General features: G+C 34.4%; 2 protein-coding genes across 2 annotated transcripts in view; one reads left to right on the top strand and one right to left on the bottom strand.

The window, feature by feature from the left end:
* LOC127872087 (thioredoxin domain-containing protein 16-like) overlaps positions 1-10760 on the bottom strand; it is a 38350-nt gene extending 27590 nt beyond the window's left edge. Inside the window, exons 1-6 of the mRNA XM_052415417.1 lie at positions 10673-10760; positions 9353-9516; positions 8649-8731; positions 8380-8459; positions 7269-7343; positions 3456-3577 (exon numbers count right to left, since the gene is read on the bottom strand). Coding sequence (XP_052271377.1) covers positions 3456-3577; positions 7269-7343; positions 8380-8459; positions 8649-8731; positions 9353-9516; positions 10673-10674 — 526 coding nt within the window. The 5' untranslated portion in view covers positions 10675-10760. The remainder of the gene's footprint in view (positions 1-3455; positions 3578-7268; positions 7344-8379; positions 8460-8648; positions 8732-9352; positions 9517-10672) is intronic.
* A 65-nt stretch (positions 10761-10825) lies between these two features.
* The window catches only part of LOC127873299 (spermatogenesis-associated protein 7 homolog), a 57820-nt gene continuing 50589 nt past the window's right edge, over positions 10826-18056 (top strand). Inside the window, exons 1-3 of the mRNA XM_052417099.1 lie at positions 10826-10920; positions 14944-15000; positions 17704-17793. Of these exons, the coding sequence (XP_052273059.1) occupies positions 10908-10920; positions 14944-15000; positions 17704-17793 (160 nt within the window). The 5' untranslated portion in view covers positions 10826-10907. The remainder of the gene's footprint in view (positions 10921-14943; positions 15001-17703; positions 17794-18056) is intronic.

Genomic DNA, 18056 nt, shown 5'->3' with positions numbered 1-18056 from the left:
AAAATGAATACCTTTTATTTGACATTTGTAAGGTCAATTTCAGGTTACCAATCACATTGTTCAATAATTAACAGTAATTATTTATCTATTTCAGTTCATGTTTGGCTACCGTAATTCAATATGGGGCAAATAATTCTTAATTAGGCTCACAAAAAAACGTTTGTGAAAATGTCCCTTGAATGCCAAACCGGGTAATCAGCATATAATACAGACATGTAACAAATTGCTTCTTCAGGGGTGTTTTTATTATCAACTTGCTTATATAGTCTATTAGATTATCAGCAAATAATATATGTAGAAGTGTAGAGACTGTGAAACAGTGTTATAAATTATTTTTCAGGCTGCAGAGCAAATTTTTTTTTTCTTCAGAACCAAGTTAACTTCATCAATGAAAGTATTGTTGTTTACCCATGCATCTCGCTCATTCAGTAAAACTGACATTAAGCATTACATTCATTACAAGATATTTTAAAACAAGACTATTGCCAAGCAATAAAAGTCCCCTACCGGTTTCAGCAATATTTGAAATTTATTTGTTGTCATAGCAACCAGAATTCTTGACATAGGAACAAAATGAAATGACCTGCATTCATCTCCATATTGCCATCTATTCATGTTTCAAGTTTCATGAAAAAATATGAAGAACTTATAAAGTTATCTCAGGATCCACCATTTTCAGCAATATTTCTAGTCTATTTGTTGCCATAGCAACCATAATTCTTGATGTAGGAACAAAATAAAATGACCTGCATAATCTCCATATTGCCATCTGTCCATATTTCAAATTTCATGAAAAAATATGAAGAACTTTTAAAGTTATCGCAGGATCCACCATTTCAGCAATATTTCTAGTCTATTTGTTGCCAGCAACGAGAATTCTTGACGTAGGAACAAAATGAAATGACGTGCATAATCTTCATATTGCCATCTGTCCACGTTTCAAGTTTCATGAAAAAATATGAATAAATTTTGAAGTTATCGCAGGATCCAGAAAAGTGTGACAGACTGACTGACACACAGAGCGCAAACCATAAGTCCCTCTCCGGTTTCACCGGTAGGGGACTAATAAAGGTTGTCACATGTCATTGAAACCACTTCCGAACAAGTATACAAGGCGGATTCTCTGTCATAAGTACAGTATATTACTGTATTGTTCTCATTCAACAACAAGAGGGCCATCAGGCCCTAAGGCGCTCACCTGAAAGCCAAAGGAACTAGACTATTCTGAAAAAAATGCAAGCTGATTCATGAAGATTATTTTGGACCAAAAAAGTGACTTTTAACATGTTTTTTTTATATTTGACCTTGTGACCTAGTTTTTGAGCTCATATGACCCAGCTTCAATCTCTGGCAAAATTTCATTGGGACAAATGTTCTGACCAAGTTTCATGAAGATTTGCCAATAAATGTGGCTAATATAGTGTCCACAAGTTTTCACTAAAGCCATATAAGGACAACTGCCCCCCCCCTGGTGGCCATGTTTTTCAACGAACCATTACCATTTACAAACTCACTCGAGCTATTGTTAGAACAAATGTTCTGATCAAGTTTCATAAAGATTGGATAATAAATGTGACTTCTAGAGTGTTAACAAGGTTTTGTAGTAAATAGCCATTTAAGGAAAAATGCCACGCCCCCTTGCGGCCATGTTTTTTAACGGATCTCAACCATTTTTGAACTTAGCCCAGATATTATTTGTTCAAATATTCTGACCAAGTTTCATGAGCATTGGACCACAAATGTGACTTCAAGAGCGTTAACAAGGTTTTACCATACAGTAAAGCCATATAAGGAAAACTGCCCCGCCCCATGACGGCCATGTTTTTCATTCAACTGGAACCATTTTCGAACTCGTCCAAGATATTATTGGGACACACGTTTTGACCGAGTTTCATGAAGATTGGACTAAAAAAGTGACTTCTAAAGTGTTAACAAGGTTTTACTAAAGCCATATAAGGAAAACTGCCATGCCCCCTGGCGGCCATGTTTTTCAACCAACCGGAACCATTTTTTCGAACTCGTCCAAGATATTATTGGCACACTTGTTCTGACAAAGTTTTATGAAGATTGGACTAAAAATGTGACTTCTAGAGTGTTAACAAGGTTTTACTATAGCCATATAAGGAAAACTGCAACGCCCCCTGGCGGCCATGTTTTTCAACCAACCGGAACCATTTTCGAACTCGTCCAAGATATTATTGGGACACATGTTCTGACAAAGTTTCATGAAGATTGGACTAAAAATGTGACTTCCAGAGTGTTAACAAGGTTTTACTAAAGCCATATAAGGAAAACTGCCACGCCCCCTGGCAGCCCTGTTTTTCAATCAACCAGAACCATTTTCGAACTCGTCCAAGATATTATTGAGACACATGTTCTAACCAAGTTTCATGAAGATTGGGCAATAAATGTGACCTTTAGAGTGTTAGCAAGGTAAATGTTGACGACGCACGACAGACAAAAGGGGATCACAATAGCTCACCATGAGCACGTTGTGCTCAGGTGAGCTAAAAATGATCAAAAATAGGATCACATAAGTCACATACACTTACCAGACGTGAAAATAGCCTTTTCTTCACATCTTTCAGCATTTCATAGCTACACATAAGTCACACATGCTTACTAAGGTTTCAATAGCCTTCATCACACCATTAGGCATTTCATAGCTACACATAAGTCACACATGCTTACCGAAGGTTCCAATAGCCTTCATTACACCATTAGGCATTTCATAGCTACAAATAAGTCACACATGCTTACGAAGGTTCCAATAGCCTTCATAATTCCATAAGGCAGTTCATAGCTACAAATACACTCACGATTACCAAAGGTTCCAATAGCCGTCATTACACCATTAGGCATTTCATAGCTACACATAAGTCACACATGCTTACGAAGGTTCCAATAGCCTTCATAATACCATTAGGTAGTTCATAGCTACACATACACTAACATGATTACCGAAGGTTCAAATAGCCTTCATCACACCATTAGGCATTTCATAGCTACACATTAGTCACACATGCTTACTACAGGTTCTAATAGCCTTCATCCCACCATTAGGCAGTTCATTTCTACACATACACTCACATGATTACCGAACGTTCAAATAGCCTTCATCACACCATTAGGCATTTGATAGCTACACATAAGTCACACATGCTTACGAAGGTTCCAATAGCCTTCATCACACCATTAAGCATTTCATTGCTAAGCATTAGTAAAACATGCTTTCTGAAGGTTCAAATAGCCTTAATAATACCATTAGGCATTTCATAGCTACACATAAGTCACACATGCTTACTGAAGGTTCAAATAGTCTTCATAACACCATTAGGCATTTCATAGCTACACATACATCACACCATCAGACATTTCATAGCTACACATAAGTCTTACGAAGGTTTAGATAGCCTTCATCACACAATTTGGCATTTCATAGCACAAATGCTTACCGAAGGTTCCAATAGCCTTCATGTAACCAACCACAACATCCTGCTTTCCTCTGAAGTGAGCTAGCTGAGTCTGCATCTCCTCCTTGCTTTGCAGAATGGGGACCTCACGCAGCAGTACCAGCCTGGGAAACATAAGTCATAGAAGCAAAAATAGCCAGGAATATTGAAATCTGGCTTCTCAATCCATGCCGAAGACGTTGGACCTCGGACATTTCTGATAAAATTACCTGAGGTCTGATATCAATACGGAAACTGTCCACGTGTCTGACAAAAAATAGATATGTTAAACTTTGCATTGGTTGGATATTGTAACGAAAATTCAAATCTTTTTAAAATATTGGTAGAGGTTTATTTTACTTCTATAGTTGCTTGTTCAATAAAATTGAATTGCTCATTGCCAACTAGTAGAGCAAAATTGCTATCCGTGCTGGTTACGTGCTATTACGAACCAGTGCATGGAGTTTCGTGATGTAAGCCAAACACAACAGTTTTTTATGCTTTAAAAAACATTCACCGGTTTTAATCGTTGCAAAGCGAAAGCGGAAAACAAAGCAAACTGTCCTCTTTCCTTGACCTTGCCAACATACTTGTATAATGGGAAAGTAAGCATTTGAAAGAATTGTTAAGTTTCGCCGAGTACTATAGCGTTTAGTATTGCTGTTTGAAAATATTTGTAATATATAAAATAACAAGAGCACCACATAACGGGTGCCACGCTCGGCTGCGAAAGCTTTTCATTTTTGTTTAATTTTTTTTTAGAGGTCACAGTGACCTTGACCTTTGACCTAGTGACCCAAAATGGGTGTGGCGTGTAGAACTCATCAAGGTGCATCTACATATGAAGTTTCAAAGTTGTTGGTGGAAGCACTTTAATTTTAGAGCGAATGTAGAGGTTTATGTTAAAGTTTTATATTAGAGGTCACAGTGACCTTGACCTTTGACCTAGTGACCCAAAAATGGGTGTGGCATGTAGAACTCATCAAGGTGCATCTACATATGAAGTTTCAAAGTTGTAGGTGGAAGCACTTTGATTTTAGAGCCTATGTTAAAGTTTTATATTAGAGGTCACAGTGACCTTGACCTTTGACCTAGTGACCCAAAAATGGGTGTGGCGTGTAGAACTCATCAAGGTGCATCTACATATGAAGTTTCAAAGTTGTAGGTGGAAGCACTTTGATTTTAGAGCCTATGTTTATGTTTTATATTAGAGGTCACAGTGACCTTGACCTTTGACCTAGTGACCCAAAAATGGGGGTGGCGTGTAGAACTCATCAAGGTGCATCTATATATCGTCGATGTCGTTCTCAAACCTCGTAGCTACAAAATGCCAACTTTTCAGGAGAGAGAAAAAACCGTCTCATTTTTTTATAACTATGTTTTAGAAATTGAAATTCTGTAAAAATACCAAACAAATGAAGCTGCAAAATACGGTATAAGCCGTAGACGCGTAAGTCATACTGATAAGTCATACTGACAGTCAGACATGGTAGCTACGATATTTTGTCACCACAGTTTTGTCATTTTTATGAGGTACGACAATTCGTCCTGATAGGAAACCTCGTAGTTGCAAAAACAATAAAGAGCTGCGCCATGAGCGCATGATACGCCCGTCGTTCGCCAATGAAGTAGTAAGGTAATAAATAACCCTTTGAATCATTTTTTTACTTCAGTTTATTTGTATTTGAATACATGGTTTATTTTATAAGTACATGAGCATGGAGCGCCGTCTCCTTGACATTCAACAAAGTCCCATAACTGTGGAACAACAATTCAGAATTCCGTCAAAAACGAAAGGGGATCAGGGTTTATCAATATTAAGATTGTGTTGAAATTTGAAAAAAATCCATCGAAGGATATTTGAGCTATGGTAGGACATTCAATGAAATAACGAAATTTTGACGAACAAAGTCCCATAACTCTGGAACGACAATTCAGAATTCCATCAAAAACAAAAGGGGATCAGGGTTTATCAATATTAAGATTGTGTTGAAATTTGAAAAAAATCCATCGAAGGATATTTGAGCTACAGTAGGACATTCAATGAAATCACGAAATTTTGACGAACAAAGTCCCATAACTCTGGAACGACAATTCAGAATTCCGTCAAAAACGAAAGGGGATCAGGGTTTATCAATATTAAGATTGTGTTGAAATTTGAAAAAAATCCATCGAAGGATATTTGAGCTACAGTAGGACATTCAATGAAATCACGAAATTTTGACGAACAAAGTCCCATAACTCTGGAACGACAATTCAGAATTCCGTCAAAAACGAAAGGGGATCAGGGTTTATCAATATTAAGATTGTGTTGAAATTTGAAAAAAAATCCATCGAAGGATATTTGAGCTACAGTAGGACATTCAATGAAATCACGAAATTTTGACGAACAAAGTCCCATAACTCTGGAACGACAATTCAGAATTCCGTCAAAAACGAAAGGGGATCAGGGTTTATCAATATTAAGATTGTGTTAAAATTTGAAGAAAATCTGTCAAAGGATATTTGACGTAGCGTACGACATTAACAGACGGACGGACGGACAGACGGACGCGGGGTATACCATAATACGTCCCGTCATAGACGGGCGTATAAAAAATATATAAAAACGTTTTTGTCAAATTTGTCCAAACGAAACGACGTACCTATAGGTGAAATGGCGTCGCTACGACTTTTCGCCGGGAAAAAAGCCAACAATCATTCTACAACATTTCGTCAAGTGGCTTTTTAAGGGCTCTGATAGGCGTAGGGCTACGAGATATAGCACAAAACATGCGCCAGACTTAATATATTCGGAAAAGACGAAAAAATATTTGGAAAATTTTGGAGCTACGAGGTTTGAGAACGACAGCGACGATATGAAGTTTCAAAGTTGTAGGTGGAAACACTTTGATTTTAGAGCCAATGTTAAGGTTTTAGCACATTGCCTACAGAGAAGGTTGGACGACGAGCTGGCTATGACAATACCTCGGGTTTTCTCCGAAAACAGCCGAGCTAAAAATTACAAAGCTCTCTTTACTTTTAATTGAAAGTTTTACTATATGTTGTATAAAGAAACGTCTAAATGTAGTTATCATTTTATTGTTTGTTAATTATTTTTTTAAATTGTCAACGTTAATATAATATAAATACACTAAATTAAAAGGTTTTCTGGTTTGCATAAAATAAACTGAATTAAAAGGTTTTTTGGTTTGCAAAAAATAAACTGAATTTTCTGGTTTGGGTAAAAGAAGAACATGGTCGGGTAAAATTTTGTGAGGTCCAGTTAATTTCAAAAGTTAACCGACATCATGTCCGGTAAGACATTTTTGTCTTCTGCATGGGTTGGGCTTCTACATTATCTTATATCCCACTTATCTTTCAGAAAATATATTACAATAAAGCAGATTTTCACACTTTTTGACGTTACTTTTTTAAAATGATAATATATTTGGCTACTATTTCAGAGTTCTTAGCGCAAACCTAGAATATTGAAGCACTTAGTTAAAAATTAATGTCTGTTGGATTGAATGTTATCTTTTATATATTTAGTTTTCTAAACATAAAATGAAAACTGTTTCACATCCACAATTAATATGCAAACCATCATTTACAAGTTAACAATAATGAATCAAGCAGAAATTGTGAATGATAAGATATTACAATATACAAAACAAGAGTCTACTCCAAAACAAAATGATATATACAGCTGGTACATCAACTAGTATATTTTAAGCCAAAAAAAAGTTACAGGCTTCAGAGGCCTTTTTTATATTTGTGTTATTACAATATTTATTGTGTTGTTTACAAACTAATTACATGCACATAAATTCTTACTGTAAAATGTTGGAGAGTATTGAATTCACATCAAACATGGTCTCTAACTCCAGTGCCAACAATGGATTGCCATTCCTGAAAATAACAAATAATAGAGACCAAGTGAGGTAAGATTCGTACTGACATTGAAATAAGCCTTAAAGGGTGCACATTTAATTGGATAGTTCCAACAACCTCATTCATGTCACACATGAGTTCTATATTTAATACTTAGACATTTTGGAAAGAGTGCATACATGTGTATTTACCCATTTACTTTCTTGAAACTAAAAATTTCATAAAAGCGAAAAGTGTCATCCCTAATTTGCCTGTGCGGACTGCATAGGCTAATCTGGGATGACACTTTACGCACATTCATTAAACCCCCCTTTTCACAGAGCACAGCCCATTTGATTTTGTGGACACTGTTAAAAATGTAAACACTGTCTTCAAGTCAAACAATAGAATCATGATATGTTTCATATTTTTCATTGAGCTTTGTTTTTGTTACCATCATGAGATGAAATGTTCAATTAAAGGGCTGACTATTAAGTATTTTAAACATTACATGAACATTGAAACGAATAATTCATTCAACAATTTAAAAAGTAAAATTATAAGTCAACATCCCCAGATTTTGCTATGCAAGCATCACACATGTGATTTACATTTTCTTTTTTGGAAACTACGCCACATATTGCAAACAAAAACTTAAATAGAATATAACACAATTGCATTTATTTTTAACAAAATGTAAAATTTAATTTGGACATTAAGCTTTGTTTGATGTACTTGTTAAATCTTGGTAATACTATTAATGGCTCCTTTTCATTGGGACACCTTGTGTGTGCCAATTCATCAATTTTTAAGCTCAAATGCATTGATACCATTTGCCTGAGGCAAAAAGACTCAAACCCAGGTCTGTTTGCTGATAGGTACAAGAACTTGATATTTTTGGAAATATGCTGAAATAGCTTAACAAGTGGGGACACAGCCTTGCACCTATAAGTGGATACCATATCCACGTGGCCATTGCATATTACCATTATCAGAAATGGAGTAATACAATCTGATGATCTCTGATTCATTTCACTTATCATCTCACAAAATGATAAAAGTTCTTAAAATTAACCTGTAAGTCTGCACGCTATTTTCTGTTCCAGGCTTATTGCAGTCAGGAACCCCTTTGTTTTCTTCATCCGTACAATTACACTGAAAACACACAGTAAGAAGTTTACTGCAAAAATATAACAATAAGTATGGAAACTGGAGAAAATGTAAGTATCTTTTAGGTAGTTTGAGAAGTACAAATTCTTTAAAATGTTTTAATGGCTGTCAATTTAAAATAAATGACTTTAATACGACACAATATTAAAAATATATAAATAAAAAAAAGCTTACCAGTCCAATTTTTACTTTATACAAATCTAGATAATCTGCTGCTTTGTTCAGTTCCACGAAAAAGAACTTCAAATATTTCACATCTGAAAATAAAATGTTATCAAGAAATTTGAGTGTTCATGCATGTGTCTTATCAAATCCCAGCATACCCATCGCCATGGAATAGTGCATAATTATGGTTTCTGTCTAAATAAATGGGTGTAAGCTAAATCCAATTTATTTTTCTGAATGTTGTTAAAAAATTACCCAGGTTTAAACAAAACAAAGATGAACGTGAATTTCAATCACTGACTTCCAGGAGTATTCATTTGATAATTCAAATGACACAAATTGGATAATGAAATCACTAGTATTTATTGTGTAAGTACCTTATTTATAATAATTAATATGTTGTGTCTGATGTTTGATTTCTATACAGGATTTTAATTCAGTTTTTATAATCAAATGTTTCCTTTAGTTTACTATTTTCAACACATAGTTGGAAAGTGATAAATAAAGAAATGGAAAGAACGAAACACCTTTTTTTGCATTCAGAATAAGTCATATAAATAGTGTGCCCTTTCAGAACACGTGAGAACATCATTACCACTGGCTTGGTCATGAAAAAAACCTTAGCTAGGTATGTAAAAACCACTCTTATCAACACGTTTTATATCAATGATTGGTGTACTGTTTATTTCAACCAGAAACCAACAAGCGCAAACCTGTCTTGTAAAAGTAGACCATCCTGACATGATTGTCCGCTATGAATTTCTCGAGCTGTTGGTTTCCCTTCAGAGGTTCAAACTTGTCAGTTTGAACATCCAGACTGCAGACTGAAGGAACCATCAGCAGGAGCAGCCAAAACGCCCATTGTCCCAGCATGGTCCTGAAATTAAGTATTCTTAAATATTTATATATATATTTCTTCAATAACTTTGATTATTTTTCATTTCCTTATATTACAGTTAACAATCAAACAATAAAATATATTTTTATATTAAGGTACCCATAGCATAAAAAGATTAATTACCCTTAAATATGGATACTATAATTACTCTAAGTTTTCAGGCACTCTAAATTTTTGGAAACCTCCATTTTAAGCCAAAATAATTATTTTTCATGACTATATTTTTGGACATACAGATTTTCGTCAATAATTAATGACTCTTATTTTTCTGACAATATATTTTACAGCTATTTTACAGATTTCAGCCCCATTTTCGCATATCTTGGGACCCTTCGATCATGGAGTTTTACAACTGGATTAAGGTCATCAACCCTGGCATATAAATCCCCTGTAGGCAATGGACCATTACAATTTTGTTATTGGGTAGATTACCATGTTTTCCAGTTATAAACAATGGTGTCACCCAACAGCATTTCAAATTTTGTATTCAGGAAGCAGTATGGTATTCAGGGAGCAGTATGGTTGTGTTTTTTTTTTAAAGTACCTGGTATGTCTATAACATTTCAGAAAGGAGATTGCAATTAAGTGAAGTTGTTGTTTTTTTGAAGTAGAAAAATAAGATTACAACACAATAACATTATTGCACATGTACAGTATATATGTTCAAAAGAATGAGAAACAAATGTAACCCAAACACTTTCACCTTTAAAGAAAATATCTGTGTACATGTTTAGAATCTACAATATGTTAACTTAAAGTTAATATGTTTCATTACTTTAAGTATAATTTCCGCTAAAAGCAACACAAATGTTTTTAACCGCTAAAATATATTGCTAGTCATTAAATTAAAACAAAGTTCCGTGTTAAGTCTAAAGTTATATCCTAGCTAAAGAAACTTCAGCGTACAGTTTATATAGTAATGACATACCTGTCGCGCCAGTCAAAAATCATAAAAAGCGACATTTAAAGTTATGGTAGCCAGAACTAGTTATATCCTAAATATTCAAAACATTTAATTTCTGAATAATTATCCGTACATATAATTAACCTACGCTAAAGCACAAAAGACATTAAATAAATATCGGTGTAAATTCATTTTCTGTAAGAAAACAAAATTGCGGAACGATAACATTACATTGAACACGTGTAATGTTTAACAACTATTTTAACAAAACGTGTAAATCGACCACAGCTTTTGTTTACATCCTGTTCGATACGTCTAAATGAACAGGTGTTTTTTCACCAAACATTCGCTGTATATCTACGGAAGGACACGAACACTTCCGAATATTGATTGTTAGTTGGTAGAAACCAAGATGGCGGATCATTACTGATATTTTTTTTAGAAAACCATATTTCTACAGTTTGGAATGGGAATGAAAGGTAATGTTTGTCTTTTTGAAACATAATAATACAGATAATAGTATGAGTTCTAATATATTACGACATTGCATCAAAGAAAAGTAATGAAATGTGTTTCTCAGTCGTTAAAAGACAAAAAACAAAACAAGTTTTATCTTGTTTAAAATCCGTTCAGGTTGACCTCATAGACATAACTTTATTGAATATTCACAATGTATTTGTATTTGAAAGCAAATAAAAAAAAATTGCTAAATGTCCCTTTCTTAGTCACTATGGTGTCACTGTGTGACTTTTCCGAAACCAAAGGGCTCGGCTGCATTCCCAAAATAGTGAATAAATCAATGGCGATATACTGCAAAAGGCTATTGCATTACCATTTTATACTTCCGCAAAATAACTAGGCTCAAGAAGATGCATAAAAGCTCAATCGATAGAGCATAGTGCTAGTGATTAGGTGGATGTGGGCCTCATATGCACTAATTTAGTAATTTCCTTAAGTTTGACTCAGATTTGTACATTCACTCATGTACTCCTATAAATACAGTGTCACGTAATTACACATTGTTCGTTGATAACACACAGTAACAACCAAAGTTCATTTCTGATTTCATTGTGATTCATTTATGTCGAATATTCCTTTTAACACAACGCTTGCTAATGTACCAGGCTTTTTCTGCTCCATTTTGGGAAAACGCCACACTGGAATTTTGGGAATTTCGCGTCGTGAAAACCCCCATTTTGGGAAAAAAAATTAATCACAAAATTGGCTCAATTGGGAAAAATTATCGCATGTAAAAAGTGTTTTTTATATTTCATAGAAGCAGTTAACTGGTAAATAACGACTATTTTGATAACTTATTATTAAAATTTTACAAAATATTATGAACATGTGTTAATAAGTGCAGGTTTTTTAATCTGAATTTGGGGAAAAGGCCTGACCTTTTTTTAAGGTGAAAAAAATCGCGCCAAGCGCCGGATTTTGAGGAAAATAAGAAAAGTCTTAAATAATCATTAACATATTTTACAGTTTTTGAAACAAATTCAAGGCAACAAATAATTTAATTATGCAATACTTTCTATTTTCTACACTGGATCAGGTTAACTCATAAATTTTACAGTTAAAAAAATTTTTTTTTTTGGAATTGGGAATTTTTTTTTCAATTGGGAAAAAAACAACCAGATTTGCATTGGGAATGGGGCCGAATTTCGTACCCGTGGCAAAGGGCGGAAAAAGCCTGTGTACATGAAATACAATTTTACAGCGCGGCAGCCAACATGGCCGCCACGTCAAGAAGACTTGACAACTCTCTTCTTTTCAAATCTAACCGCAGATTTTGTTTTTACTACTAACTAAAACACTGCATTTTATCCCCAGGTTAATTTACATAAAATCTACTTGTAATTTCCATTGGTCACCAAGGTCCGGGCTTATTACGGATTGGTTGACTTATTAGAATGTTCTAGAAGGAACAATCTATTCATGTATTTACTTGCTTGCCAAATGCACTAAAATCTAATCAATTTATATTGGTTTAGAGTGATCCCATTATATTTGTCAGTGCCATAACTTGTGTATCCTTTGCAAATAAGGCTTTTCGGTGACCCTTTCATCTGTGCTGTTTTGATGACCATGTGTGGGTACTATTAATCTCGTGTCTATATGCTGACCCTGAACTCATTGTTAAGTATATGGTCCTTCGATTCTTTTATCTAAATGACTTTTCATTTTACTGATCCCAATTATACCCCACCCTGGGTGTAAACGTATTTATGTTCTTACTTGAAATAAATCTTAAATCAGGTCTTAGTTTATGCAAATATCTCCCAAAAATGTATTATTAAATTCTCAAACTTCATCTTAACATTGCATATACATAATATTGGAATATCCCCTTATTAATTTCCATCATAAGAATAAACTCATAATAAACTCCCTCGCCGGGGCGCTTGAATTTCGAAATCAGAGTCTGAGTCCCCGGGGCGCTTGAAATTTTCCGATCAGTGTATTTTTACAGTAAAAGAAAATGGAGAATGTCAAGAAAATCAAGGTTTCTTTATCAGTGTATCAATATTCCCTGTTTTAAAGAGCACTTGGTACCTACTTTCTCATATAATCGCCATAAACACCACATGGGGTCATAGATAATCCACTGATAGGAGATAGCATGACGCGCGTATCGATTATTCTAGCTACATTACACAGTCATTTATGCTGGCAAGGATGTATCACAGGCAACTCTCAGGTAACTTTCCAGTCGTCAAACTGTGATGTTCATCGTCCAATCGGTTACGCGAATGCTTATGAGGGCGGGGTTAACTATCACAATTATTTTTGATTGACGTCGGGCACGAAGTAAGAGTTTATCGCAGCTTGAATAGCAAGGAGTTGTACCATTCACGTAATATAAAACCGGTAACTAGAACAGTACATGAAAGACGGTTTCGGGCATCATCATTACACCTTTTTACTGTAAACAAGTGTTACTCATGACACATAATTCACTGTGAATGAACAAAAACTGTCACGTGACCACAAAAGTCAACGTCAGTAGTCATTTTATGACAACAAACAGTCGTGCAAGGTAGTTTTTTTTCCCCAATATCCTTGCTGATCATCCTCTGACTTTCATACGACCTAGTGCAGGCAATATGGCATGCATATAGCTTTCGATCGGTATATCACGCGTTTTGTGTGTTGCTCTGATTTTCGAGAACACTTCGGCGCAAATTTCCATTTAAGAAGCAAACGTCAGTAGTAAAATTACAAAGAGTCAGTGTTCTCGAAAATTAACGATAACAGAACTGTCTATGCTTTACCGGACGAATATATATTACATATGTCTATGCATAAACAAACAAAAATATATACCAGATATTAAATAAACGTTTAAAGAGGGAAAACAAAAATGGCAAACGTCAGTAGTACGTTTAGGAATGGCAAACGTCAGTAGCCAAAAATATGCAAACGGCAGTAGAGCCGAATAAATGCAAGCGTTTAATTTAATGAAACACATGTGAAACAATATAGTTTATGCTAATTTAGATTTAAATTAGATATAACAAGTTAAGATTGATGTCATAAATTAATGCACGACATATATAAATTCTGCAACAACAAAAATGAACTAATGTTTAAGTGATATAATGTGCATCTAACAGTTTATAGGTGTCTATCGCAACCGTTGTTTATTTTTGGAATTGAACGAGACGGGATTATGCGTATCTATGCGGGAAAGGGTAAAATATAAATAAAGGGTAAAATATAGTCACTTAAAATTTATTTGATACAATAGAAAAACGGCAAGGTTTGTGTTAAAGAATTAATTGAGAGCTTTTATCGTCAGCATTTACCAGAAAGTGATTGATAAATCGGAATAAACGGGAGTATCGGGTAATAAATAGAAACTTGAAAAGTAGTAAGTATACAGTAGTCTGGTTGAAACGGATGTATTGGGGACTCGTTCGAGTCGGGATTTTACTATCTATGCGGAAAAGTTTTAAAACAATTAAACAATATATAATATAGTTTTAAATGACTGGGGGTATTTTCTTGAAGAGTCATAGCGCACCAAATGACGTCTTTTGACGCTGTTTTTATTTGAGTTATAACACACCACAGAACGTCAATTGACACGTTAAATTACAAAAAAAAAATCAACCGGCATCCCTGTCAACCCCGGGGCGCCTGATAAAAATCCTGTGGAAAGCACTGCAATATGAGGTCAATATGCATCGGTAGATAACGTCTAATTATTTGGAATATCGTGCATGAGAATATGTTAAAATATGGCGCATACACTTTTTAAATTGTTAATTATAAATAAAGTGTTTGACTGTTAACACAATAAAACTAAAACTCTAAGTTTCACAGCGAAAGAAATATTCATAAATATTTATAGGAGAATATCAAGGCAGGAGTTATAGCTAAAATAATTTCTGGCTAAACTAAGGCATTTTGGATTTTTTCAATTATTTAATATTATTATTATGTTGAGATAATTTTTTGTACACAACTCAACTTGTCTTACTACTTGTATATTGCAGATGAAGGAATGAAATCCACCACAACAATGAGAGGGCAGTTGGGGGTCCGCAGTGGACGTAAGTGTTTGCTTGTTTACAGTTATTGATATTCTATTTATTGCTGTGCAAACATTGTAAAATAAATCATCTACTGAATGTAATAAGTCATGTAACTGTCATTTTTATGCATTAAAGTTTTTCCCTTTTTTGTTTTTATTTGGATGACATTCATCAACTGTTAAAATATTAAGACAACGTGTTAGGTAAAAATAATGTTTTTACCAAATTTTCCAAATTGAGATAAGTGAACACATGTTGTTTTCTGAATGTAATAAGTAGTGTAACTGACTTTTTGTAAAATTTTTAGAAGAAGCAAAAATCTGTTTTATTAAAATAATAAACATTTTTCAGTATTCCCATTTTCTTATTAGTATTATAGTAAAATTTGTAAAACCAAAACACATCTCCAAATTGAGATGTCTTTTTGAAAAGAATACAAAATTAAGATAATTTTAAAACTGAAATATTTTGAAAGCAAAAATTAACGCAAGTGCTATTAAGGTATTTCGGAAAATATGCTCTCCTGAAAAATTTACAACATGTCAGTTACACAACTTGACAAGTTATTACATTTTAAAAAGTAGACGAAATATCTCAGTCCAGTTCATTTAGGTCTTGTCATCTTGGGTTTATAGCAATGACTGACTTCTTTGACTATGCATTTTCAGGTAAATGTCCAACAAGCAATGTTAACAAATCCATCTGTCTGTTATGTTTCTGTTCATACTCTCTGAACTTGAATTTAATTTTATTTTCACTTATACCATGTCAGATGCATAGAAGATATATTGTCTGCCTATCAACTAGTAGCCAATTATATAACTTTTTGTTATCTTCAATTTTATTATATATTTTTTGGTTAGCTTTTGCAAAAAAAAATAGGTATTCGAACAGGTGCACGTTTTGAAAAAAATTAAGCCAAGGTATTTGACTTCAGTTATCTTTATGCGAATAAGTTTATCTTTTGGATTGGCATAAGTTATCCTGTTTCCCATTGAATATAACCATTACAAATATTTTTATCTTACACATGTGTAATAAACTTTTTAAGCGTTTTCATTGGCTTAGTTTTCGTAAGATTGACCAATCGCATTTTGTTATTTTGCTAAAATGATGCTGCAACGTCAAATATTTATTTAATTGGCTAATTTAAAAGCATGTGATAAAAAAGATCTGACCCTCATGGTCATATCATACCATATTTTATTAAACTCGTCCAGGAAATTCGTTAGTAAGCTTGCCAAAGGCTCGCTTACCAACAAAATTCCAGAACTCGTTTAATAAAATATGGTATGATATGACAACTCGTGCCAGATCCTATATTTATACAATAGGCCACTTGAGATCACAGGTGATATGACAACTCGTGCCATATCCTATATTTATACAATAGGCCACTTGAGATCACAGGTATGATATGACAACTCGTGCCAGATCCTATATTTATACAATAGGCCACTTGAGATCACAGGTATGATATGACAACTCGTGCCAGATCCTATATTTATACAATAGGCCTCTTGAGATCACAGGTATGATATGACAACTCGTGCCAGATCCTATATTTATACAATAGGCCACTTGAGATCACAGGTATGATATGACAACTCGTGCCAGATCCTATATTTATACAATAGGCCACTTGAGATCACAGGTATGATATGACAACTCGTGCCAGATCCTATATTTATACAATAGGCCACTTGAGATCACAGTATGATATGACAACTCGTGCCAGATCCTATATTTATACAATAGGCCACTTGGGATCACGGGTTTGATATGACAACTCGTGCCATATCCTATATTTATACAATAGGCCACTTGAGATCACAGGTATGATATGACAACTCGTGCCATATCCTATATTTATACAATAGGCCACTTGAGATCACAGGTATGATATGACAACTCGTGCCAGATCCTATATTTATACAATAGGCCACTTGAGATCACAGATATGGTATGATATGACAACTCGTGCCAGATCCTATATTTATACAATAGGCCACTTGAGATCACAGTATGATATGACAACTCGTGCCAGATCCTATATTTATACAATAGGCCACTTGGGATCACGGGTTTGATATGACAACTCGTGCCATATCCTATATTTATACAATAGGCCACTTGAGATCACAGGTATGATATGACAACTCGTGCCAGATCTTATATTTATACAATAGGCCACTTTAGATCACAGTATGATATGACAACTCGTGCCAGATCCTATATTTATACAAAAGGCCACTTGAGATCACAGTATGATATGACAACTCGTGCCAGATCCTATATTTATACAATAGGCCACTTGAGATCACAGTATGATATGACAACTCATGCCAGATCCTATATTTATACAATAGGCCACTTGAGATCACAGTATGATATGACAACTCATGCCAGATCCTATATTTATACAAAGGCCACTTGAGATCACAGGTATGATATGACAACTCATGCCAGATCCTATATTTATACAAGAGGCCACTTGAGATCACAGGTATGATATGACAACTCGTGCCAGATCCTATATTTATACAATAGGCCACTTGAAATCACAGGTTTGATCCCCACTCTGGAAGCTTGTCAAGTTTTTCTCAAATATATCAAATACTGGTTCTACCCAGGAAACAGACTTGAGGGCAACTCTATAAGCAGATGGCTATTGAAGCAATCACGCTTAACAAATTGGTTAAATTTAATAATTGGTTTTAGCCCTAGCTCCAACTTCTGCCAAGCTGACGACGCAGTACCTTGTATTGGATCACATGAACAACCACTATACCAAGATCTCCAGAGCAAAACGTAGGAACAGTTTTTGAAGTATCATTATTTGAAAGAAAACTTTTGAGAGAGAAGTATTACAATCACAAATGAATCAAAATAATCATTTTCATCCACTTCGCTCTGTCTTTATGATAGTTTGTCAGCCTTTGCAAAAGCTAGTAAAACTTCACAAGGTCCTATTATGAGAATACAAGTCTCCATGGTGGATAAAAAATTATGGTCAAATACCAATTTGCAATTGATTTGCATGTAAAATGAAATGAGAACCAGTAATAATTACA

This window comes from Dreissena polymorpha, chromosome 3, assembly GCF_020536995.1.
Source record: "Dreissena polymorpha isolate Duluth1 chromosome 3, UMN_Dpol_1.0, whole genome shotgun sequence".
Taxonomy (NCBI): Eukaryota; Metazoa; Mollusca; class Bivalvia; order Myida; family Dreissenidae; genus Dreissena; species Dreissena polymorpha.
The sequence above is the reverse complement of the archived record's forward strand: the minus strand, read 5'-3'. Positions and strand labels throughout refer to the sequence as shown.